We start from the raw sequence: 27,105 nt of genomic DNA on the forward strand, positions 1-27,105 counted from the left end.
GGGTCAGCCTCAACCAGACCCTGGGGTCAGCCTCAACCAGACCCTGGGGTCAGCCTCAACCAGACCCTGGGGTCAGCCTCAACCAGACCCTGGGGTCAGCCTCAACCAGACCCTGGGGTCAGCCTCAACCAGACCCTGGGGTCAGCCTCAACCAGACCCTGGGGTCAGCCTCAACCAGACCCTGGGGTCAGCCTCAACCAGCACAATGGAAAATAACAACCGTGACGTGGTCGTGACGTGTTCATGACGTCACCTCTGTTACTGATCAGGAAATGATCAATATGATTGGTTCCCGCTCATTAGCTGCAATGTTATTGGTCAAATTGTAACCCTTTGTGTGTGTCCCACGAGATGCCCTGAGCCCCAGGCAAGAGCATTCACTTGAGGGAGCCCTTGCACAGAGGACATGTCCTGTTCTGTCTATCGGCCAATAGACTGAACACCGTCCATTCCTCACCGTCAAGTTAAACTCAGCGACTTTTCGATATACCAACACTCGCCCGGAATCGTGACTGTGAATATATTGTTTAGAAGCCTAGTAGTGACAAATCACCAGAGTGAAACAGACTGGTATCAGGTAACCCCTGGTGACAAGTAGAGATCATCTGTGAGTGACCTAGAGTGAACTAAGGCAGTGCCGCCGCCTAAGTAACCTGGGTGTGACTGTACCACAAGTGTACCGCATGGTACCATATAACCTGCAGCCGCCACTCGGTCCAGAGCGTGTAGCTAGTACCTCGGTACCTCGGTAGCCTCCCGCCGCTACCCTCACTGTACCACGTGACGTCACCACCCTTACTCACCGCCAGTGCCAGAGTGTGTGTGTGTGTCTGTGACATACAGCGCGCCCTCCTGCGAGTACCCCCCGTGTCAAGTATGGTTTGTGGGAAAGCCTGTCGTCAATGGTCTCACTTCAGAGCGAGGAAACCAGCTATCAGGCCACCTACGAGTGCTTGCATAAATGTGCCTGAGTGAGTGAGTGAATAAGAGAGGTACCCTACCTGTAAGTACAAGATCTTGTCATTGTTTTATTGTGTCTGTCTGTGTTGATCTGAGGGATCAACCACAGTTCTCACCTTCTCATACCTGACACAGGTATAGGTGAAGACACCTCGACGGTGTATGTGTGTTATCTGTGTGGTATCACGGCATTTCACTCGTCTGTGAATGTGAGCTTCACATACACCACACATTTAGTATTGTGTGATAATATTATTGTGCATGTTATTGCCTGTCCCGTTGACAGTGTAGTTGTGTTTATTGCATATCATTACCCGAGTATCCGGTTGGAACTCTTGTGATCCCTTTGCATACCGGCAGTTAGGTTGCCGTGTTAATGATTGGCTGTCAACTGTGTTAAGTTAGGTGTTTCTCCACGAGTGGATACGAGTCGTTTAGCCAGACGTCAAGAGTCTCGCTAATATAACCATAGCTTTGTTGACGCCAATCTAAAGTAAATCAAGCACCCTGTGTATTAGTGGTTAAGTTAGTAATAAACTACTGTTAAGCTTTATGCGGTGTTTCCGTTGAACCACTTCTGAATACTGCCAATATTACACAAGCCTTCAGCTCTAAGTGTCTTCAACACCGAGTTGCCTATATTCACTAAACTATAAATGTGATGAGGACCCTAGGAGTCCCTTAAAGTGTTAAATCATTTAGGAGATTCCAACGATCAACGTGGACCAGGACCAGGTGAGGCTAGTCTGAGAAGAGACCCTCAAGGACTCTAACTCCACCTTGCTCCCAGGCCCTGTACGGTTGCTCTCGTATTTTCTCTGCTGATTCCGACAGCTTCGTGAAGCGTCTGCCACATGTACATTGGCGACGTACACATTGCAGTCGGGAAAGCAAAATAGAAACCCCCACATCTGAAGGTTCCTCGCCCCGTCGTATGGCGCGAGACTCTGAGTTAGCTCTCAATTGGTTATTAAGGTCATCAACAAATTTTTCAATGATTTCAGGGATACGATATTTCATGAACCAGACACTCATCTTGTTAATGAAGTGCGGCCTCATATCCGGTCCGAGTGATAATCTTTTTATATTTTTGTCTCTTTCCTTCTCTTGCTCATGTCGACGGTGGTAATCAGTGCTCAGCGGTCACTACATAAACTGTGCACAATGTGTATACTGACATCCGTGTCTTGCGCATTCAGCAGAAGAGCATAGTCTAGTCTTCCTCCTCTGAGGTGAGTTGGCTGTTCATCACCCAGGACTCTAAGGTTTTCACTTCCCCTGACATAGAGTGACAGTTTCCCTCCGTTGACTTTGGGCTGATGACAGTTGGCAACAAAGTGTGGGTGTCTGGCATTAAGGTCACCGACCAGCAGGGCAGGTTCTTCATTAATAAATTCAGGCAGTGTGTCAAGGTCAAGTTTACTCTGTGGCACATATAGGTTGATTATATGTAGGGCATTATCGTTTAAGTGTAGGGTTACCCCCAGTGATTCATACTCGTCCCCCGTGTGGAGGTCATCTATAATAACCTGTGCAGGTATGATGTTACTGACATTGGTACTTAGAGCATAGGTATTAGGTATTGGTAATGGATTTATACCGGGAAGATCGTGCCTCTCATAGCAACTTGACTACTATGACAAAGTCACTGAGGCACTCAAAGAAAAACAGAATGCAGATGTAGTATACATGGACTTCGCAAAGGCATTCGATAAATGTGACCATGTAGTGATAGCACACAAAATAAGGTCAATGGGAATAACTGGTAAAGTAGGACGCTGGATACTCAGTTTTCTGTCGAACAGAACACAAAGAGTAACAGTCAACCATATAAAATCGAGTCCAAGCGCAGTTAAAAGCTCTGTACCTCAGGGTACAGTCCTTGCACCACAGCCTTTTTTTATTCTCATATTAGATATAGATAAAAATACAAGTCACAGCTTTGTATCATCCTTTGCAAATGCCACAAAAATCCGTATGAAAATTACCTCTACTGAAGACATTGAAAAACTTCAGGCAGATATTAATAAAGTTTTCGACTGGGCATCAGAAAATAACATGATGTTAAACAGTGATAAATTCCAGGTACTCAGGTACGGTAAAAATGAGGACCTTAAACACAATACAGGGTATAAAACACAATCAAATCTGCCCATAGTAGGAAAACAGCATATTAAGGATTTGAGAATAATGATGTCTGACGACCTAACGTTTAGGGAGCATAACCAAGCAAATATTGCGTCAGCCAGAAAAATTATAGGATGGATTACGAGAACTTTCAAATCTAGGGATCCAATGGTTGTACTATACAAATCACTTGTGCTAACCCTTCTTGAGCATTGTTCAGTACTCACTTTCCCCTTCAAAGCAGGAGAGATTGCTGAAATGGAGGGAATACAGAGAATATATACGACATACATAAATGCGGTAAAGCACCTAAATTATTGGGATCGTCTCAAAGCTTTCCAAATATACTCACTAGAAAGGAGACGAGAGAGATACCAAATAATATACACGTGGAAAATACTGGAGGGCCAGGTCCAAAATCTACACAGTAAAAATCAACATACTAGAGTGAACGATATGGTGGGAAATGCAGAATAGAACCAGTAAAGAGCAGAGGTGCCATAGGCACAATCAGAGAACACTGTATAAACATCAGAGGTCCAGAGTTGTTGAACATCCTCCCAGCGAACATAACAAATATTGTCGAAACAACCGTGGACATCTTTAATTAAGAGAAAACTAGATAAATTTCTCCAAGGAGTGCCGGACCAACCAGGCTGTGCTACAGTCTGTGGGCCGCTCCAAGCAACAGCCTGGTGGACCAAGTTCTCACAAGTCAAGCCTGGCCTCAGACCAGGCTTTGGGAGTATAAAAACTCCCAGAACCCCATCAAGCAGGTATTAAGACCTCGATTTCTTTCCCCAGTGGGCACGGAGAACTTGTGATAACCGCTGAACGTTTGGTTGAAGTCATTAACCACCAGTGTTTCCTGTAGCACGTCAGTTCGATGTTCAAGAACGTATTGTATGATGTCATTAAGCCTACTGCGAACTCCATACCAGTACCATAATAGTATAGTGAGATGTTCTTCACTGTCATTATACATTTTGAAGTTGTCATCGGATGTGCTGTGTGTGGTATTGTCAATGGTGTGACTGCTTGCACTGGTGTTGCTGTGTATTTACCTAGTTTTATTCACTTAGTTGTATTCACCAAGTTCTGCTTGCTGGAGTTAAGCTCTGCTCTTTCAGCACGCCTCTCAACTGTCAATCAATCAACTGATTTTTTCTTTCTCTCTCTCTCTCTCTCTCTCTCTCTCTCTCTCTCTCTCTCTCTCTCTCTCTCTCTCTCTCTCTCTCTCTCTCTCTCTCTCTCTCTCTCTCTCTCTCTCTCTCTCTCTCTCTCTCTCTCTCTCTCTCTCTCTCTCTCTCTCTCTCTCTCTCTCTCTCTCTCTCTCTCTCTCTCTCTCTCTCTCTCTCACACACACACACACACACACACACACACACACACACACACACACACACACACACACACACACACACACACACACACACACACACACACACACACACACACACACACACACACACACACAGAGGCAGGCAGGTGTAGCTGGTAAGGTGCTCCAGTGGATAAGGGAGTATCTAAGCAATAGGAAGCAGAGAGTTACGGTGAGGTGTGAGACCTCCGATTGGCGTGAAGTCACCAGTGGAGTCCCACAGGGCTCTGTACTCGGTCCTATCTTGTTTCTGATATATGTAAATGATCTCCCGGAGGGTATCGATTCATTTCTCTCAATGTTTGCGGACGATGCTAAAATTATGAGAAGGATTAAAACAGAAGAGGACTGTTTGAGGCTTCAAGAAGGCCTAGACAAGCTGAAGGAATGGTCGAACAAATGGTTGTTAGAGTTTAACCCAACCAAATGTAATGTAATGAAGATAGGTGTAGGGAGCAGGAGGCCAGATACAAGGTATCATCTGGGAGAGGAAATTCTTCAGGAGTCAGAGAAGGAAAAAGACTTGGGGGTTGATATCACGCCAGACCTGTCTCCTGCAGCACATATCAAGCGGATAACATCAGCGGCATATGCCAGGCTGGCCAACATACGAACGGCATTCAGAAACTTGTGTAAAGAATCATTCAGAACTTTGTATACCACATATGTCAGGCCAATCCTGGAGTATGCAGCCCCAGCATGGAGTCCATATCTAGTCAAGGATAAGACTAAACTGGAAAAGGTTCAAAGGTTTGCCACCAGACTAGTACCCGAGCTGAGAGGTATGAGCTACGAGGAGAGACTACGGGAATTAAACCTCACTTCGCTGGAAGACAGAAGAGTTAGGGGGGACATGATCACCACATTCAAGATTCTGAAGGGGATTGATAGGGTAGATAAAGACAGTCTATTTAACACAAGGGGCACACGTACTAGGGGACACAGGTGGAAACTGAGTGCCCAAATGAGCCACAGAGATATTAGAAAGAACTTTTTTAGTGTCAGAGTGGTTGACAAATGGAATGCATTAGGAAGTGATGTGGTGGAGGCTGACTCCATACACAGTTTCAAGTGTAGATATGACAGAGCCCGATAGGCTCAGGAATCTGTACACCTGTTGATTGACGGTTGAGAGGCGGGACCAAAGAGCCAGAGCTCAACCCCCGCAAACACAACTAGGTGAGTACAACTAGGTGAGTACACACACAGAGGAAGTGTGCACTGGTGTTGCTGTGTGTACCAGTGTTGTTGTGTGCAATGATGTTGCTGTGTGCACTGTTGTTGCTGTGTGCACTGGTGTTGCTGAGTGCACTTGTTTTGATGTGAGCACCACCACCAGCACCCTCCCGTGAGGGAGAGACAGCCCCACCACAACCCTGCAGCTCACTAATCTGACATTGAGGTGACCGGCGATGAGTGAAAAATTTCAACTTTTTATCCTCGCTTCAACTTTTTTTCTCTTTACAAAAAGTCACAGTTTTTGTTAGACATTGGTGGGAGGTGAGGCGTGGAGCAGCGCTGAGGCCGGCGGTATTTATCACTGACTTAGTTCACGCTTTTCCTTTACTCAAGGTCCCTGAAACAAAAAGTATTCAGAAGAAATGGAAGAAAAACACGACCATTCAACTGCCGGAGCTGCTGGACGACTTCAATTTTATAATTAGTTGAGTCAGCGTTATGAGTCTTTCGGTACAGACAGACATTAAAGAAAGGATAAAAACCCACACTTATGTATTTGTGAAATTTTGGTAAGGAATTGCACCAATTCTTTGGCACTCTCGTGAGTGCTTTGTCAAGGTCTGAGTGTGTGGTGAGGACAAGACTTATATCTCAACGTCTAGTGCGGCTGTTAGCCACTTATTATCCACTTACATCTAGTTCGGCTGTTATCCGATGCTTTAGATTCAGCTTCTCGGAACTAAATGTCCACGTAGCACGGGTTATGGTGAGCCCGTAAGGCTGTTATCCTGGGTACAGTCCTCTTATACTTCTTGACCTCCTGACCTGGTCACCTCCATTCCCACCTGACGATGTACCTGCAGTGATGTCGTCTATGGAATTATGGTCATGTGTTCTTTCTGTCATCCTGATATTCTGAGAACTGTAGTTGGTATTAATAGTGGTGTTCATCTGGATGCAGTCCTTCGTAACCCTCTCCATATCTTCAAGGAACACGGCTAATGGCACTAATTACATTTATCCATTCATTGTGATCTAGTGTTTAATTTACCTGAATCTGGATAGCTTTATCAGAATTATTTTTCTGGCAAACCTATCTGCCAAAGTAATGTTTTTTTTACCAACAAAAGTATTCAGAGTATTTGTTCGAACCGTATTATCTAGTTCTAATATTATTAATTATATAGATTATTTCACAATTATTAAAATCAACATTGTGATCCTCTTCCTAAGTATATTTGCTACAGCACTGTTACCAGCCATGATTCTACATGTTTTGCTGTGTTCTGGTCTCAAGTTTTTGCTGTTTACCATCTTGAGGTTATCTTGAGATGATTTCGGGGCTTTAGTGTCCCCGCGGCCCGGTCCTCGACCAGGCCTCCACCCCCAGGAAGCAGCCCGTGACAGCTGACCCAGGTACCTATTTACTGCTAGGTAAGAGGGGCATTCAGGATGAAAGAAACTTTGCCCATTTGTTTCTGCCTCGTGCGGGAATCGAACCCGCGCCACAGAATTACGAGTCCTGCGCGCTATCCACCAGGCTACGAGACCCCATACCATACATAGACCTCGTTGTAATCTCTACACGGTAATATATATAATTGCCTCCCAGACTTCTATCATCAACTGCCTGAGTTGATGACAGAATTCTATTTCTAGTATTCTATATAAACAGAATTCTATTCCTAGTATTCTATATAAACAGAATTCTATTCTGCCTTTTCTTACAAACCCTTTCCCTAATTGTATTGGAATAATTGAAAACAATTTTATGTCTTTTATCAATTACAATATAATTCAGTTTATTTAATCGAGGATTGTATGGTAATTTCAAAACAGTTTATAATCAGGATTCCAAGGGCGTCTTTCAGTTCAACACAAAGGCTGCCTTTAGCTTTTTTTTTTTTTTTTTTTTTAGATATATACAAGAGTTGTTACATTCTTGTAGAGCCACTAGTACGCGTAGCGTTTCGGGCAAGTCCTTAATCCTATGGTCCCTGGAATACGATCCCCTGCCGCGAAGAATCGTTTTTTCATCCAAGTACACATTTTACTGTTGCGTTAAACAGAGGCTACAGTTAAGGAATTGCGCCCAGTAAATCCTCCCCGGCCAGGATACGAACCCATGACATAGCGCTCGCGGAACGCCAGGCGAGTGTCTTACCACTACACCACGGAGACTGTTTACTGAGTGCTTTGTCAATGAGCCGCGAAGGATAACCTAAATACTCCAAAGACTCTTATATACGCATATAAGTCCGACTTCTAGGTAAGATAGGTCACAAATCATATATGTTCTTAAATAAACACTGGTGAGTGTATATTTAAGTCTTTGATATAAGTTTATAATACGAAATAAGTTTATTTAAGTCACTCTGCTTGACTGAATTAGAGAAAAATTATGAGAAAAATTATGAGAAAAAATGAATATGAGTTTGAATGTGTCTTTTTCCTTTAATTACTGAATGTAAATTGATCATTACTTTTTACTTGCAATGCATTCAAAAAAGGGAGTTCATTACTAATTTATTTTTCGACAGTAAACTGGTATATGCAGTCTCCGTGGTGTAGTGGTAAGACACTCGCCTGGAGTTCCGCGAGCGCTATGTCATGGGTTCGTATCCTGGCCGGGGAGGATTTACTGGGCGCAATTCCTTAACTGTAGCCTCTGTTTAACGCAACAGTAAAATGTGTACTTGGATGAAAAAACGATTCTTCGCGGCGGGGATCGTATTCCAGGGACCATAGGATTAAGGACTTGCCCGAAACGCTACGCGTACTAGTGGCTCTACAAGAATGTAACAACTCTTGTATATATCTCAAAAAAAAAACTGTGCAGAATGCTCTAGGCTATTAAGACCCTCTAAATGCATATCTAGATTCTTAAAATGTTCGTCAAATATAGCCAAAACCTCATGAACAAACCTGAACTATGCTCTGGGACCTTTCCCATCAATTATTACTCTGGGTGATCATTGTGTTTCGAAAAACTCAATATATAAATTAGCGAGAATAGGAGAATGATCCTTTTCTTTGTTGCTGTGTGCACTGGTGTTGCTGTGTGCACTGGTGTTGCTGTGTGCACTGGTGTTGCTGTGTGCACTGGTGTTGCTGTGTGCACTGGTGTTGCTGTGTGCACTGGTGTTGCTGTGTGCACTGGTGTTGCTGTGTGCACTGGTGTTGCTGTGTGCACTGGTGTTGCTGTGTGCACTGGTGTTGCTGTGTGCACTGGTGTTACTGTGTGCACTGGTGTTGCTGTGTGCACTGGTGTTACTGTGTGCACTGGTGTTGCTGTGTGCACTGGTGTTGCTGTGTGCACTGGTGTTACTGTGTGCACTGGTGTTGCTGTGTGCACTGGTGTTACTGTGTGCACTGGTGTTGCCATGAACACTGGTGTTGCTGTGTGCACTGGTGTTGCTGTGTGCACTGGTGTTGCTGTGTGCACTGGTGTTGCTGTGTGCACTGGTGTTGCTGTGTGCACCGGTGTTGCTGTGTGCACTGGTGTTGCTGTGTGCACTGGTGTTGCTGTGTGCACTGGTGTTGCTGTGTGCACTGGTGTTGCTGTGTGCACTGGTGTTGCTGTGTGCACTGGTGTTGCCATGAACACTGGTGTTGCTGTGTGCACTGGTGTTGCTGTGTGCACTGGTGTTGCTGTGTGCACTGGTGTTGCTGTGTGCACTGGTGTTGCTGTGTGCACTGGTGTTGCTGTGTGCACTGGTGTTGCTGTGTGCACTGGTGTTACTGTGTGCACTGGTGTTGCTGTGTGCACTGGTGTTACTGTGTGCACTGGTGTTGCTGTGTGCACTGGTGTTACTGTGTGCACTGGTGTTGCTGTGTGCACTGGTGTTACTGTGTGCACTGGTGTTGCCATGAACACTGGTGTTGCTGTGTGCACTGGTGTTGCTGTGTGCACTGGTGTTGCTGTGTGCACTGGTGTTGCCATGAACACTGGTGTTGCTGTGTGCACTGGTGTTGCCATGAACACTGGTGTTGCTGTGTGCACTGGTGTTACTGTGTACACTGGTGTTGCCATGAACACTGGTGTTGCTGTGTGCACTGGTGTTGCTGTGTGCACTGGTGTTGCTGTGTGCACTGGTGTTGCTGTGTGCACTGGTGTTGCTGTGTGCACTGGTGTTGCTGTGTGCACTGGTGTTGCTGTGTGCACTGGTGTTGCTGTGTGCACTGGTGTTGCTGTGTGCACTGGTGTTGCTGTGTGCACTGGTGTTGCTGTGTGCACTGGTGGTATTGTGTGCACTGGTGTTGCCATGTACACTGGTGTTGCCATGAACACTGGTGTTAGCATGAACACTGGTGTTGCCATGAACACTGGTGTTACTGTGTTCACTGGTGTTACTGTGTGCACTGGTGTTGCCATGAACACTGGTGTTACTGTGTGCACTGGTGTTGCCATGAACACTGGTGTTGCCATGAACACTGGTGTTACTGTGTGCACTGGTGTTGCCATGTACACTGGTGTTGCCATGAACACTGGTGTTGCCATGAACACTGGTGTTACTGTGTTCACTGGTGTTACTGTGTGCACTGGTGTTGCCATGAACACTGGTGTTGCCATGAACACTGGTGTTACTGTGTGCACTGGTGTTGCCATGTACACTGGTGTTGCCATGAACACTGGTGTTGCCATGAACACTGGTGTTGCCATGAACACTGGTGTTGCCATGAACACTGGTGTTGCCATGTACACTGGTGTTGCCATGTACACTGGTGTTGCCATGAACACTGGTGTTGCCATGAACACTGGTGTGACTGCACTGGTGTTGCCATGAACACTGGTGTTGCCATGAACACTGGTGTTAATGTGTGCACTGGTGTTGCCATGAACACTGGTGCTGCCAAGAACACTGGTGTTGCCATGAACACTGGTGTTGCCATGAACACTGGTGTTGCCATGAACACTGGTGTTGCCATGAACACTGGTGTTGCCATGAACACTGGTGTTACTGTGTGCACTGGTGTTGCCATGTACACTGGTGTTGCCATGTGCACTGGTGTTGCCATGTACACTGGTGTAGCCATGAACACTGGTGTTACTGTGTGCACTGGTGTTGCCATGTACACTGGTGTAGCCATGAACACTGGTGTTGCCATGTACACTGGTGTTGCCATGAACACTGGTGTTGCCATGAACACTGGTGTTGCCATGAACATTTTTGTTACTGTGTGCACTGGTGTTGCCATGAACACTGGCGTTGCCATGTGCACTGGTGTTGCCATGTACACTGGTGTTGCCATGAACACTGGTGTTGCCATGAACACTGGTGTTGCCATGTACACTGGTGTTTCCATGTGCACTGGTGTTGCCATGAACACTGGTGTTGCCATGAACACTGGTGTTGCCATGAACACTGGTGTTGCCATGAACACTGGTGTTGCCATGAACACTGGTGTTACTGTGTGCACTGGTGTTGCCATGTACACTGGTGTTGCCATGAACACTGGTGTTGCCATGAACACTGGTGTTGCTGTGGGGGGCCAGGGGTGAGGGTTAGTTGGGGGGGGGGCTGGAATGAGGGTTGGTTAGGTGGCAGGTGTGAGGGTTTGTTGGGAGGTAGGGGTAAGGGTTGGTTGAGGGCCAGGGGTGAGGGTTGGTTGAGGGGCAGGGGTGAGGGTTGGTTGAGGGCCAGGGGTGAGGGTTGGTTGAGGGGCAGGGGTGAGGGTTGGTTGAGGGCCAGGGGTGAGGGTTGGTTGAGGGGCAGGGGTGAGGGTTGGTTGAGGGGCAGGGGTGAGGGTTGGTTGAGGGCCAGGGGTGAGGGTTGGTTGAGGGGCAGGGGTGAGGGTTGGTTGAGGGCCAGGGGTAAGGGTTGGTTGAGGGCCAGGGGTGAGGGTTGGTTGAGGGGCAGGGGTGAGGGTTGGTTGAGGGCCAGGGGTGAGGGTTGGTTGAGGGCCAGGGGTGAGGGTTGGTTGAGGGCCAGGGGTGAGGGTTGGTTGAGGGCCAGGGGTGAGGGTTGGTTGAGGGCCAGGGGTGAGGGTTGGTTGAGGGCCAGGGGTGAGGGTTGGTTGAGGGGCAGGGATGAGGGTTGGTTGAGGGGCAGGGGTGATCGTTGGCTGGATGGGTTTTGGGAGGGTGGGTGGTGAAGCGAGAACTAGGGTAGGAAATGAAGTCGAATTGGGTGGGTTTGTGTTCAGGGGGACGGGATGGTTGGCCCTGAAGGAGGTGGCTACGACCCTGGACTACATTCCCAACCCTGATCACTGGTTCACGTGCGTCTTGAGTCGATGTTCATTCTGAACCTTGCCAAGCAGGCCTCTTTCTGATATCTCGACTCAAGGTATGGTGGGGGCTGCTAGCAGTTGGTACATTTGGGTGTTACACTGACCCGAGCACTAAGCTCATCCAGACATTGTTTGGTGTTGTGAGAGCCACTGCAACACCCACACCTAGTTAGACGATCTTCTGTGTTCCCATCGTTGACAGTTGCCACATATGTAATGGTTGCCATATAACTTTCCACTTTGGATGGCCTTATACATTGTAATATAATGTCAGAGGGCAGTTCTCCCGCTCACAGAGCGATTGCGTGATTTTTGGGCTGGTTCGTCTGTTCTCGGGATTTGCATTCAACAATGTAATCCTTCCACCTTGATATTCATGGCTAATCCCTGTAAGGATTTACGGGCTATTCATGCCCGTGCCACCTCTTGGGTGGCTTAATCTTCATCAATCAATCATCCTGTAAGGAAGTGTCGGGCTCTGGCTCCTGGCTCCTTCTAAGCTCAGCTATACCTGTTTCTGGTTAATTCTTTCCCTAGAGATGGGTTGGTCAGGTTCCAGGTGTTGGCCTGTACCCTCTCTCTCTTTCCAATGACGTTGTCACCAAGGGGGGTAGAAATAGCCTAAGCTACTCTATCCCTTTGAGATGTATTTCTTGCTTATCTCAATAAACGTACTTGAACTTGAACTTGACGTTCTCATCAACAAATTTGCTCTCTCTGCGGTGCACCGTTCTGTAGGGGCGGCGGCTTGTAATGACACTCGCATTACTAGACACGAAAAAAATTAATAACTGCAAATTAATGGTAAAACACTTGAGAGGGTTGACCACTATCAATACCTTGGTGTCACTGTCGGCTCTGGCGAGGGAAGCAAAGATCAACTCAACTAATAGGGAAATGTAACAGTCGACTCAGGGCACTGAAAACTATGACCTGGAATGGGCATGGGGGCCTCTATTGCCGTGCTTAAAATGATGTACAAAGCTTATGTGTACTTCGTCATAGACTTTGCCGCACCAGTCTTGTGCACTTACTCACAAAGCGATATAAAAAGATTTGAAAGCATACAAAATAAAGCCATGAGAATCATTCCTGGAGACCCAAGAACTGCCAAGCCATCTTACCTACAAGAAAAGCTGGCTCTCCGCAGTGTTAAAAGCAGATGTAAGAAATTGAACGCTAAGTTTGCGATCATAATAGCCCGTGACCCCGACTCTGTACTACTTACACGAGGAAACAAGAAAAGACATCAAATAACGTCATCACAGAGCAGTCTGCTACCTGGAAGAGCTTCACCTGCTTGAGCAAGCCTGTGAGCTCCTGTCTGTAGAGAGGTGACCTCCCTGGGAGGATGACTCGTGTAGGATTATTAATAACAACATGACGAACAAAAAGAGTCCAACATAATACCACAAGAAATGAGGCATAAGTATTTTGAGGAAATTTATAAAGCACCCGAAAATGAATTAGATCAAATTTACACTGATGGGTCATCTATTCCTACTGAAAGCAGGGCTGGTGTAGCATATACTGCAATTAGGAATAATGTCTTTCAAAACTTAAATGAAAACAACTCACGTATTGATTATGCGTAATCAACGCAAGCAGATCTAACTGTCATTGTTATGACGTCAAGATGCCTAGAAGCACTAATGGTGCAGTGATCTGCACTTGTCTAAAAGTAGCACTTCAAAACCTTAGTAAAAACCAGGCAGAAAACCTCTCGTTAGTCACTGAAGTCAAGAGAGCTGTGAGAGTAGTAACCACAGGAGAGAATGGTCAAATTCCTGTGGATCCCCTCCCATGTTGGGGATCCTCTCCCATGTTGGGGATCCCCTCCCATGTTGGGGATCCCCTCCCATGATGGGGATCCCCTCCCATGTTGGGGATCCCCTCCCATGTTGGGGATCCCCTCCCATGTTGGGGATCCCCTCCCATGTTGGGGATCCCCTCCCATGTTGGGGATCCTCTCCCATGTTGGGGATCCTCTCCCATGTTGGGGATCCCCTCCCATGTTGGGGATCCTCTCCCATGTTGGGGATCCTCTCCCATGTTGGGGATCCTCTCCCATGTTGGGGATCCCCTCCCATGTTGGGGATCCCCTCCCATGTTGGGGTTCCCCTCCCATGTTGGGGATCCCCTCCCATGTTGGGGATCCCCTCCCATGTTGGGGATCCCCTCCCATGTTGGGGATCCCCTCCCATGTTGGAATCTGCGCAAATGAACGAGCAGATGTGCTGGCTGCTGAAGGCGCTGACGGAGACCGTATTAAATACTTCAAGCCCATAACTCTTCTACAAATCAGAGGTATTGTCAGGCAACCTCACTATAACAAGGTAACTGAGAAAAGGACGACAGAAGCACAAGTCAGTGAATCTATACGCTGGTACAACATGGTTGCAGCTGGCAATCCCAGTCATTATGGACGAAGAGGAGGTAACCACGGGAGGGAATCAGTAATAGTAAAAACTAGTCTTGGATACAAATATCCATGGATAATAAACCCCACATTTTTCGAGTTAGGAAAACACTATTTGTCAAATATAGATATTGTTATTAAAAGATTCCCACATTTTGCACCCGCAAGATATCATAAATTTTAGAGAGTTGACGAATGTTAATCTTCTTGTTTGAGGAGCTGTTCACTTGAGACAGTTAAGCAAGTCCCAGCTGTGTCTGGGTACAAGTGACAGGATGAACAACCCAGCGGGTTTTCTTCCTATTGGGGAGTGTTGTACATGCTGCTATGGCGGTGTGTCCACTCACAGGATGAGTGGCGCTGCCTAATACTGTCACTATGGCGGTGTGTCCACTCACAGGATGAGTGACGCTGCCCAATACTGTCACTATGGTGGTGTGTCCACTCACAGGATGAGTGGCGCTGCCCAATACTGTCACTATGGCGGTGTGTCCACTCACAGGATGAGTGGCGCTGCCCAATACTGTCACTATGGCGGTGTGTCCACTCACAGGATGAGTGACGCTGCCCAATACTGTCACTATGGCGGTGTGTCCACTCACAGGATGAATGGCGCTGCCCAATACTGTCACTATGGTGGTGTGTCCACTCACAGGATGAGTGACGCTGCCCAATACTGTCACTATGGCGGTGTGTCCACTCACAGGATGAGTGGCGCTGCCCAATACTGTCACTATGGTGGTGTGTCCACTCACAGGATGAGTGGCGCTGCCCAATACTGTCACTATGGTGGTGTGTCCACTCACAAGATGAGTGGCGCTGCCCAATACTGTCACTATGGCGGTGTGTCCACTCACAGGATGAATGGCGCTGCCCAATACTGTCACTATGGTGGTGTGTCCACTCACAGGATGAGTGACGCTGCCCAATACTGTCACTATGGCGGTGTGTCCACTCACAGGATGAGTGGCGCTGCCCAATACTGTCACTATGGTGGTGTGTCCACTCACAGGATGAGTGGCGCTGCCCAATACTGTCACTATGGTGGTGTGTCCACTCACAAGATGAGTGGCGCTGCCCAATACTGTCACTATGGCGGTGTGTCCACTCACAGGATGAGTGGCGCTGCCCAATACTGTCACTATGGCGGTGTGTCCACTCACAGGATGAGTGACGCTGCCCAATACTGTCACTATGGCGTTGTGTCCACTCACAGGATGAGTGACGCTGCCCAATACTGTCACTATGGCGGTGTGTCCACTCACAGGATGAGTGGCGCTGCCCAATACTGTCACTATGGCGGTGTGTCCACTCACAGGATGAGTGACGCTGCCCAATACTGTCACTATGGCGGTGTGTCCACTCACAGGATGAGTGGCGCTGCCCAATGCTGTTACTATGGCGGTGTGTCCACTCACAAGATGAGTGACGCTACCCAATACTGTCACTATGGCGGTGTTTCCACTCACAGGATGAGTGGCGCTGCCCAATACTGTCACTATGGCGGTGTGTCCACTCACAGGATGAGTGACGCTGCCCAATACTGTCACTATGGTGGTGTGTCCACTCACAGGATGAGTGACGCTGCCCAATACTGTCACTATGGCGGTGTGTCCACTCACAAGATGAGTGACGCTGTCCAATACTGTCACTATGGCGGTGTGTCCACTCACAGGATGAGTGGCGCTGCCCAATACTGTCACTATGGCGGTGTGTCCACTCACAGGATGAGTGACGCTGCCCAATACTGTCACGTGATAGTTTTGTCTACAGTTCATTTAGTCCGCTAATTTTTATGAGCCTCACCTTGCGGGTGATAAAGAGTTCCTGGTGTAGTAAAGTGTAATAATACTCTTGTGACTAGGCTCGCCACCAATTTTGCCGTGATCTACGTGGTCGCAATGCGAGTCGCCCAAGCTATAAGTAGGAGCAATGGGGCCGACTCCACCCCACACCTTGTGGTCAATTACAGCTTCTCTGTCACCTTTTTTTTTTGAGATATATACAAGAGTCGTTACATTCTTGTAGAGCCACTAGTACGCGTAGCGTTTCGGGCAGGTCCCTGGAATACGATCCCCGCCGCGAAGAATCGTTGTTACAACCAAGTACACATTTTACTGTTGACTTAAACAGAGGCTACAGTTAAGGATTTACGCCCAGTAAATCCTCCCCGGATTTATTGGGCGCAAATCCTTACATAATTACGATTGCCCAGTGTCTCTCGCATGTTACTTTGGACAGACAAACAGACAGATATTTGCTCTTATTAATATAATGTTCCTTGTTCCCTACTCGCTCAGGCGTCCAACACATTGTTCTTACACTAACTTAAGACAGTTGATATTATAGATGTGTAACAACGCTTCAATGTTGAACAAAATTGTTTACAGTCTCCGTGGTGTAGTGGTAAGACACTCGCCTGGCGTTCCGCGAGCGCTATGTCATGGGTTCGTATCCTGGCCGGGGAGGATTTACTGGGCGCAATTCCTTAACTGTAGCCTCTGTTTAACGCAACAGTAAAATGTGTACTTGGTTGAAAAAACGATTCTTCGCGGCAGGGGATCGTATTCCAGGGACCATAGGATTAAGGACTTGCCCGAAACGCTACGCGTACTAGTGGCTCTACAAGAATGTAACAACTCTTGTATATATCTCAAAAAAAAAAAAAAAAAACGCTTAAACCACTGATGTTAAACTACCTATATATATATATATATTACATATATGTAATATATATACAGGTAGTATGTATGTTACTTGTCACATAGTGTTACAAGTGTAACATGGTGGGAGGAGGGTGGAGATAAGGGAGACATAACAGTTCCGTGTTGTTACATGGTTATTAAGTATCTTAATTACTGTGTTGCAACAAAATGACGATGATAAAGTGAGTGATAATGACGATGATGATGATGATGATGTTAGAGACAATGACGGTGTTGAAGATAGGTGCACTGATGGTAGTGAGAATGATGATATGAGTGCGTGAGGGAATGATGATATGAGTGCGTGAGGGAAGTACTCTATGAGTGCGTAGAGGGAAGTACTCTATGAGTGCGTGAGGGAAGTACTCTATGAGCGCGTAGAGGGAAAGTACTCTATGAGTGCGTGAGGGGAAGTACTCTATGAGTGCGTGAGGGGAAGTACTCTATGAGTGCGTGAGGGAAGTACTCTATGAGTGCGTGAGGGAAGTACTCTATGAGTGCGTGAGGGGAGTACTCTATGAGCGCGTGAGGGAAGTACTCTATGAGTGCGTAGAGGGAAGTACTGTATGAGTGCGTGAGGGAAGTACTCTATGAGTGCGTAGAGGGAAGTACTCTATGAGTGCGTGAGGGGAAGTACTCTATGAGTGCGTGAGGGAAGTACTCTATGAGTGCGTGAGGGGAGTACTCTATGAGTGCGTAGAGGGAAGTACTCTATGAGTGCGTGAGGGAAGTACTCTATGAGTACGTGAGGGAAGTACTCTATGAGTGCGTGAGGGGAGTACTCTATGAGTGCGTGAGGGGAAGTACTCTATGAGTGCGTGAGGGGAGTACTCTATGAGTGCGTGAGGGGAAGTACTCTATAAGTGCGTGAGGGAAGTACTCTATGAGTACGTGAGGGAAGTACTCTATGAGTGCGTGAGGGGAGTACTCTATGAGTGCGTGAGGGGAAGTACTCTATAAGTGCGTGAGGGAAGTACTCTATGAGTACGTGAGGGAAGTACTCTATGAGTGCGTGAGGGGAGTACTCTATGAGTGCGTAGAGGAAAGTACTCTATGAGTGCGTGAGGGAAGTACTCTATGAGTGCGTGAGGGAAGTACTCTATGAGTGCGTAGAGGGAAGTACTCTCTGAGTGCGTGAGGGAAGTACTCTATGAGTGCGTGAGGGTAGTACTCTATGAGTGCGTGAGGGGAAGTACTCTATGAGTGCGTGAGGGTAGTACTCTATGAGTGCGTGAGGGTAGTACTCTATGAGTGCGTGAGGGTAGTACTCTATGAGTGCGTGAGGGGAAGTACTCTATGAGTGCGTGAGGGGAAGTACTCTATGAGTGCGTGAGGGGAAGTACTCTATGAGTGCGTGAGGGGAAGTACTCTATGAGTGCGTAGAGGGAAGTACTCTATGAGTGCGTAGAGGGAAGTACTCTATGAGTGCGTAGAGGGAAGTACTCTATGAGTGCGTAGAGGGAAGTACTCTATGAGTGCGTAGAGGGAAGTACTCTATGAGCGCGTAGAGGGAAGTACTCTATGAGTGCGTAGAGGGAAGTACTCTATGAGTGCGTAGAGGGAAGTACTCTATGAGTGCGTAGAGGGGGTACCTGGTGAACGTAGTCAGGGACGAGGTGCAGGTGAGTGAAGGTGGTGGTGTTGGGGTGGACCAGGTACAGCAGGGACCCCACGCGCTGCGCCAGGGACAGCTCCATCACGCCTGCAAGAGATTGTCCCACACTGTAGAAGGAAGGCCGCTCCCGTGCCTAACACCGATCTTAGTACACTGTGAGTAGCTACATTTAGTGTTACATTACAGTACTCAGGTAAGGTAAAGTTATCTGAGTAGCTACACTTAGTGTTGCATAACAGTACTCAGGCAAGGTAAAGTTATCTGAGTAGCTACACTTAGTGTTGCATAACAGTACTCAGGCAAGGTAAAGTTATCTGAGTAGCTACACTTAGTGTTACATTACTGTACTCAGGTAAGGTAAAGTTATCTGAGTAGCTACACTTAGTGTTGCATAACAGTACTCAGGCAAGGTAAAGTTATCTGAGTAGCTACACTTAGTGTTGCATAACAGTACTCAGGCAAGGTAAAGTTATCTGAGTAGCTACATTTAGTGTTACATTACTGTACCCAGGCAAGGTAAAGTTATCTGAGTAGCTACACTTAGTGTTGCATAACAGTACTCAGGCAAGGTAAAGTTATCTGAGTAGCTACATTTAGTGTTACATTACTGTACCCAGGCAAGGTAAAGTTATCTGAGTAGCTACATTTAGTGTTGCATAACAGTACTCAGGCAAGGTAAAGTTATCTGAGTAGCTACACTTAGTGTTACATTACTGTACCCAGGCAAGGTAAAGTTATCTGAGTAGCTACATTTAGTGTTACATTACTGTACCCAGGCAAGGTAAAGTTATCTGAGTAGCTACACTTAGTGTTGCATAACAGTACTCAGGTAAGGTAAAGTTATCTGAGTAGCTACATTTAGTGTTACATTACTGTACCCAGGCAAGGTAAAGTTATCTGAGTAGCTACACTTAGTGTTACATTACTGTACCCAGGCAAGGTAAAGTTATCTGAGTAGCTACATTTAGTGTTACATTACTGTACCCAGGCAAGGTAAAGTTATCTGAGTAGCTACACTTAGTGTTACATTACTGTACCCAGGCAAGGTAAAGTTATCTGAGTAGCTACATTTAGTGTTACATTACTGTACCCAGGCAAGGTAAAGTTATCTGAGTAGCTACACTTAGTGTTGCATAACAGTACTCAGGTAAGGTAAAGTTATCTGAGTAGCTACACTTAGTGTTGCATAACAGTACTCAGGCAAGGTAAAGTTATCTGAGTAGCTACACTTAGTGTTACATTACTGTACCCAGGCAAGGTAAAGTTATCTGAGTAGCTACATTTAGTGTTACATTACTGTACCCAGGCAAGGTAAAGTTATCTGAGTAGCTACATTTAGTGTTACATTACTGTACCCAGGCAAGGTAAAGTTATCTGAGTAGCTACACTTAGTGTTACATTACTGTACCCAGGCAAGGTAAAGTTATCTGAGTAGCTACATTTAGTGTTACATTACTGTACCCAGGCAAGGTAAAGTTATCTGAGTAGCTACACTTAGTGTTGCATAACAGTACTCAGGTAAGGTAAAGTTATCTGAGTAGCTACACTTAGTGTTGCATAACAGTACTCAGGCAAGGTAAAGTTATCTGAGTAGCTACACTTAGTGTTACATTACTGTACCCAGGCAAGGTAAAGTTATCTGAGTAGCTACATTTAGTGTTACATTACTGTACCCAGGCAAGGTAAAGTTATCTGAGTAGCTACATTTAGTGTTACATTACTGTACCCAGGCAAGGTAAAGTTATCTGAGTAGCTACACTTAGTGTTACATTACTGTACCCAGGCAAGGTAAAGTTATCTGAGTAGCTACATTTAGTGTTACATTACTGTACCCAGGCAAGGTAAAGTTATCTGAGTAGCTACACTTAGTGTTGCATAACAGTACTCAGGTAAGGTAAAGTTATCTGAGTAGCTACACTTAGTGTTGCATAACAGTACTCAGGTAAGGTAAAGTTATCTGAGTAGCTACACTTAGTGTTGCATAACAGTACTCAGGTAAGGTAAAGTTATCTGAGTAGCTACACTTAGTGTTGCATAACAGTACTCAGGTAAGGTAAAGTTATCTGAGTAGCTACACTTAGTGTTGCATAACAGTACTCAGGCAAGGTAAAGTTATCTGAGTAGCTATACTTAGTGTTGCATAACAGTACTCAGGTAAGGTAAAGTTATCTGAGTAGCTACACTTAGTGTTGCATAACAGTACTCAGGTAAGGTAAAGTTATCTGAGTAGCTACACTTAGTGTTGCATAACAGTACCCAGGTAAGGCAAAGTTATCTGAGTAGCTACACTTAGTGTTGCATAACAGTACCCAGGTAAGGCAAAGTTATCTGAGTAGCTACACTTAGTGTTGCATAACAGTACTCAGGTAAGGCAAAGTTATCTGAGTAGCTACACTTAGTGTTGCATAACAGTACCCAGGTAAGGCAAAGTTATCTGAGTAGCTACACTTAGTGTTGCATAACAGTACTCAGGCAAGGTAAAGTTATCTGAGTAGCTACACTTAGTGTTACATTACTGTACTCAGGCAAGGCAAAGTTATCTACTTAATTGAACATGATTAGGAGAATTGAGAAACAAAATATGATTGAAGATTGATATGATTGAAGACTTCACTACATGATTGAAGACATTTTTCTGTATGGCTCTAAGATACAACATTAAGGCTACGTAGGGTGGAGGATTGTTTCTTTAAAGACAACTCTTGAGTATAGAGGAGTGTGTGTTACGCTCTGGTCCAAGGCTGTCATTAAAGACAGTTACACACACAAGTCACATTAACGTGATATATATAAATTTAAAAAATCCACTAGAGAAATGAGGTGGACGCGGACCTACGATCTTGACATTGTAGGCGCATACTCTACACTAGACCGCCGCTAGTCGGGGACCTCATCGCCCAACCCTGGAAACACAAACCGTAACTGTCTATTTTCCGCTTGTTACAACTTGTAATAAAGTTGTTACATCTTGGCTTAACGTGTTTATGACGTATTAGAACGTTGTTACAACATGGTATATTGGTTGTTATAACTGGTTAGGAGGTGTTAAAACTTGTTCGAACGTTGTACCAACGTCGTAGTTTCGGTGTGTGTTTGACGGGAAGTGGCTTCTGTTACGGCCACTTAGGACCAGTAATCGGGTTCTTGAAAGTCGGTAGTATGCTTTCAAGAACTGGTTGTACAGTGCAATAAAAAATAAGGGGGGGATGAACAACACACACTTCGCTTCACCAATATATTTACACTTTCACCAGCTATATAAATAAAAATGTTAATGTTCGTTTGTTCAAAATCGCTAATCTCCGAAAGTTCTTCACCGATTGCTATGAAATTTTGACACAACGTTGCATTCGAATAGGCGCATGTTTTTATATACCTACTATAAAGATGCCACCCATGCGACAGGTAAAAACATGTGTTTTTGAAAATCAACGCCATCTGTTGCACATAATAGCAACATGCACGCTATACTAAATGTCACGAATTCTATTTCAATGTTTCCGACTGCATTGATAAATTTTATTTTCATAGATTTCGATTTATTTTATTTTTGTACTAGCAGGTACTAGCAGGGTACTGGTAGTACCTGCTAGTACTACCAGTACCCTGCTAGTACCTGCTAGTACTACCAGTACCCTACTAGTACCTGCTAGTACTAGAAGTACCCTGCTAGTACCTGCTAGTAAAAAATAAAATAAATCGAAATCTATGAAAATAAAATTTATCAATGCAGTCGGAAACATTGAAATAGAATTCGTGACATTTAGTATAGCGTGCATGTTGCTATTATGTGCAACAGATGGCGTTGATTTTCAAAAACACATGTTTTTACCTGTCGCATGGGTGGCATCTTTATAGTAGGTATATAAAAACATGCGCCTATTCGAATGCAACGTTGTGTCAAAATTTCATAGCAATCGGTGAAGAACTTTCGGAGATTAGCGATTTTGAACAAACGAACATTAACATTTTTATTACTTAGATGATATACAATGGCTTGCAAAGCTCCACTTTACATTCTTTCAGCACCCTGGCAAACACTTCGCACCCTGGAGGAAGTGTTTGGTCACTCCCCTAAGAATTTGTTTGGCTTGAGTTTCACTATTTGTTTAATAACATCCCCCCCCCCCTCTGGTAACTGTTAAACTAGTCAACCTGTCTTTTTCTCCGCCCTCCACCCACATAGACTTATTCGGCTCAAGGAATAATGTTCAGTTCCTATTTAGTAAATACCGCGATAAAATACTACTCATCTCTTCGTCATTATCCGTTATCTGACCTGTCTCAGTTTTTAATGGACCTATCCTTTCCCTTATCTTTGTTCGATATAACTGAAAAAAAACTAAGATTTGTCATTGCTTGCCCTGCTATGCGAACTTTATAGTTTCTTTTTGCCATCCTTATCTCTTTTCTAACATTTCAAACCAATTGGACGAATTGTTGTTTTAACTGACAAGTTAACTGACAAGTTTCCCCATTCTAAATGCTTTTGTACAAAGTTCTCTTTCTACCTATAGGGTTCTTCAGATCCTTTGTTATCCATTTCGGGTCATCATTATTCGATCTATTCAATTTGTATGGTATACGACGTTCATCTGATTTCCTTATAATATGTTTAAATTTATATTTTGAATCCACATCGAAATCCAGAGGTGCAGTTTGTGTAGCTACCATGATACAACCTAGATCTTAACTTATAGCACTCAGACCTCCCTCCCCATGACCAGTACTCAGACCTCCCTCCCCATGACCAGCACTCAGACCACCCTCCCCATGACCAGCACTCAGACCTCCCTCCCCATGACCAGCACTCAGACCACCCTCCCCATGACCAGCACTCAGACCACCCTCCCCATGACCAGCACTCAGACCACCCTCCCCATGACCAGCACTCAGACCTCCCTCCCCATGACCAGCACTCAGACCTCCCTCCCCATGACCAGCACTCAGACCTCCCTCCCCATGACCAGCACTCAGACCTCCCTCCCCATGACCAGCACTCAGACCTCCCTCCCCATGACCAGCACTCAGACCTCCCTCCCCATGACCAGTACTCAGACCACCCTCCCCATGACCTGGACTCAGACCTCCCTCCCCATGACCAGCACTCAGACCTCCCTCCCCATGACCAGCACTCAGACCTCCTCCCTCCCCATGACCAGCACTCAGACCTCCTCCCTCCCCATGACCAGCACTCAGACCACCCTCCCCATGACCAGCACTCAGACCTCCCTCCTCATGACCAGCACTCAGACCTCCCTCCCCATGACCAGCACTCAGACCTCCCTCCCCATGACCAGCACTCAGACCTCCCTCCCCATGACCAGCACTCAGACCACCCTCCCCATGACCAGCACTCAGACCTCCCTCCTCATGACCAGCACTCAGACCTCCCTCCCCATGACCAGCACTCAGACCTCCCTCCCCATGACCAGCACTCAGACCACCCTCCCCATGACCAGCACTCAGACCTCCTCCCTCCCCATGACCAGCACTCAGACCTCCCTCCCCATGACCAGCACTCAGACCTCCTCCCTCCCCATGACCAGCAATCAGACCTCCTCCCTCCCCATGACCAGCACTCAGACCTCCTCCCTCCCCATGACCAGCACTCAGACCTCCTCCCTCCCCATGACCAGCTCTCAGACCACCCTCCCCATGACCAGCACTCAGACCTCCCTCCCTCCCCATGACCAGCACTCAGACCTCCTCCCTCCCCATGACCAGCACTCAGACCTCCCTCCCTCCCCATGACCAGCACTCAGACCTCCTCCCCATGACCAGCACTCAGACCTCCCTCCCCATACCTAGCACTCAGACCACCCTCCCCATGACCAGTACTCAGACCTCCCTCCCCATGACCAGTACTCAGACCTCCCTCCCCATGACCAGCACTCAGACCTCCTCCCCATGACCAGCACTCAGACCTCCCTCCCCATGCCTAGCACTCAGACCACCCTCCCCATGACCAGCACTCAGACCACCCTCCCCATGACCAGCACTCAGACCTCCCTCCCCATGACCAGCACTCAGACCTCCCTCCCCATGACCAGCACTCAGACCTCCCTCCCCATGACCAGCACTCAGACCTCCCTCCCCATGACCAGCACTCAGACCTCCCTCCCCATGACCAGCACTCAGACCTCCCTCCCCATGCCTAGCACTCAGACCTCCCTCCCCATGCCTAGCACTCAGACCACCCTCCCCATGACCAGCACTCAGACCTCCCTCCCCATGACCAGCACTCAGACCTCCCTCCCCATGACCAGCACTCAGACCTCCCTCCCCATGACCAGCACTCAGACCACCCTCCCCATGACCAGCACTCAGACCACCCTCCCCATGACCAGCACTCAGACCTCCCTCCCCATGACCAGCACTCAGACCTCCCTCCCCATGACCAGCACTCAGACCTCCCTCCCCATGACCAGCACTCAGACCTCCCTCCCCATGACCAGCACTCAGACCTCCCTCCCCATGACCAGCACTCAGACCTCCCTCCCCATGACCAGCACTCAGACCTCCCTCCCCATGACCAGCACTCAGACCTCCCTCCCCATGACCAGCACTCAGACCACCTCCCTCCCCATGACCAGCACTCAGACCACCCTCCCCATGACCAGCACTCAGACCTCCTCCCTCCCCATGACCAGCACTCAGACCTAATCCTGGCCCGCCTCGTGTGTATGGGGAGGTTGCAAATGTCTATTTACATTCGTTCCCATATGCAAACGAAGAGTCACAACAACCTGGCTGAATTAAAGAGAGCCAAATCTCACATCAGAAAGGGAAGAAACGGGGACGTTTCGGTCCGTCCTGAACCATTATAAAGTCTAGTAATAGAAAGACAGAGACAGACAGACAATGTAAGGACAGATAGCGAGTTATCGTGACTGTTGGGTATTGTTCATTAGTGTGTTGGTCCGTCACATATATCACCACCAAGTTACACTTGAGTGTTGGTCGGTCACATATATCACCACCAAGTTACACTGGTGTGTTGGTCCGTCACATATATCACCACCAAGTTACACTGGTGTGTTGGTCCGTCACATATATCACCACCAAGTTACACTGGTGTGTTGGTCGGTCACATATATCACCACCAAGTTACACTGGTGTGTTGGTCGGTCACATATATCACCACCAAGTTACACTGGTGTGTTGGTCCGTCACATATATCACCACCAAGTTACACTGGTGTGTTGGTCCGTCACATATATCACCACCAAGTTACACTGGTGTGTTGGTCCGTCACATATATCACCACCAAGTTACACTGGTGTGTTGGTCGGTCACATATATCACCACCAAGTTACACTGGTGTGTTGGTCGGTCACATATATCACCACCAAGTTACACTGGAGTGTTGGTCCGTCACATATATCACCACCAAGTTACACTGGAGTGTTGGTCAGTCACATATATCACCACCAAGTTACACTGGAGTGTTGGTCCGTCACATATATCACCACCAAGTTACACTGGAGTGTTGGTCAGTCACATATATCACCACCAAGTTACACTGGAGTGTTGGTCCGTCACATATATCACCACCAAGTTACACTGGTGTGTTGGTCGGTCACATATATCACCACCAAGTTACACTTAGAGTGTTGGTCCGTCACATATATCACCACCAAGTTACACTGGAGTGTTGGTCAGTCACATATATCACCACCAAGTTACACTGGAGTGTTGGTCCGTTACATATATCACCACCAAGTTACACTGGAGTGTTGGTCAGTCACATATATCACCACCAAGTTACACTGGAGTGTTGGTCAGTCACATATATCACCACCAAGTTACACTGGAGTGTTGGTCAGTCACATATATCACCACCAAGTTACACTTGAGTGTTGGTCAGTCACATATATCACCACCAAGTTACACTGGAGTGTTGGTCAGTCACATATATCACCACCAAGTTACACTTGAGTGTTGGTCAGTCACATATATCACCACCAAGTTACACTTGAGTGTTGGTCCGTCACATATATCACCACCAAGTTACACTTGAGTGTTGGTCCGTCACATATATCACCACCAAGTTACACTTGAGTGTTGGTCCGTCACATATATCACCACCAAGTAACAACACACAGGCACAAGGAAAGTGAGAGTTACCTCCGGGTACTGAGAGACTGTTATGTTGTTACGTGTGGTGGCTTCCGACTGGAGGGAGCGTGGAGGCGCCGAGGAGAGCGCAGCTAACGACGTCCTGGCGTGGTTGTTGATCCCGGTCAACTGAGCATGTGTGCCTAGCAGCCTTCCCACTGATACTAATGAATGCTGTCAGCGGGGTGCGCATGCGCCCGCCCCGTGTGTATGGGGGAGGCTTCAGCGGGGTGCGCATGCGCCCGCCCCGTGTGTATGGGGAGGCTTCAGATGGGTTGTCCTAATCATAGTGGAGCTTCACCTGCGTCTCCCTTAGTGAGGCTGTTGTGTCATGGAGGGAAATTGTCACTTTTGTCAATAAATT

The 27,105-nt window shown here is 46.8% G+C and overlaps 1 protein-coding gene across 1 annotated transcript in view; it reads right to left on the reverse strand.

The window, feature by feature from the left end:
- Positions 1–26,887, reverse strand: part of LOC123760868 (alkylglycerol monooxygenase) — a 96,225-nt gene extending 69,338 nt beyond the window's left edge. The window contains exons 1-2 of the mRNA XM_045746664.2: positions 26,751–26,887; positions 18,598–18,707 (exon numbers count right to left, since the gene is read on the reverse strand). Of these exons, the coding sequence (XP_045602620.2) occupies positions 18,598–18,702 (105 nt within the window). The 5' untranslated portion in view covers positions 18,703–18,707; positions 26,751–26,887. The remainder of the gene's footprint in view (positions 1–18,597; positions 18,708–26,750) is intronic.
- Between the last annotated feature and the right edge of the window lie 218 nt (positions 26,888–27,105).

Source organism: Procambarus clarkii, chromosome 3 (assembly GCF_040958095.1).
Source record: "Procambarus clarkii isolate CNS0578487 chromosome 3, FALCON_Pclarkii_2.0, whole genome shotgun sequence".
Classification (NCBI taxonomy): Eukaryota; Metazoa; Arthropoda; class Malacostraca; order Decapoda; family Cambaridae; genus Procambarus; species Procambarus clarkii.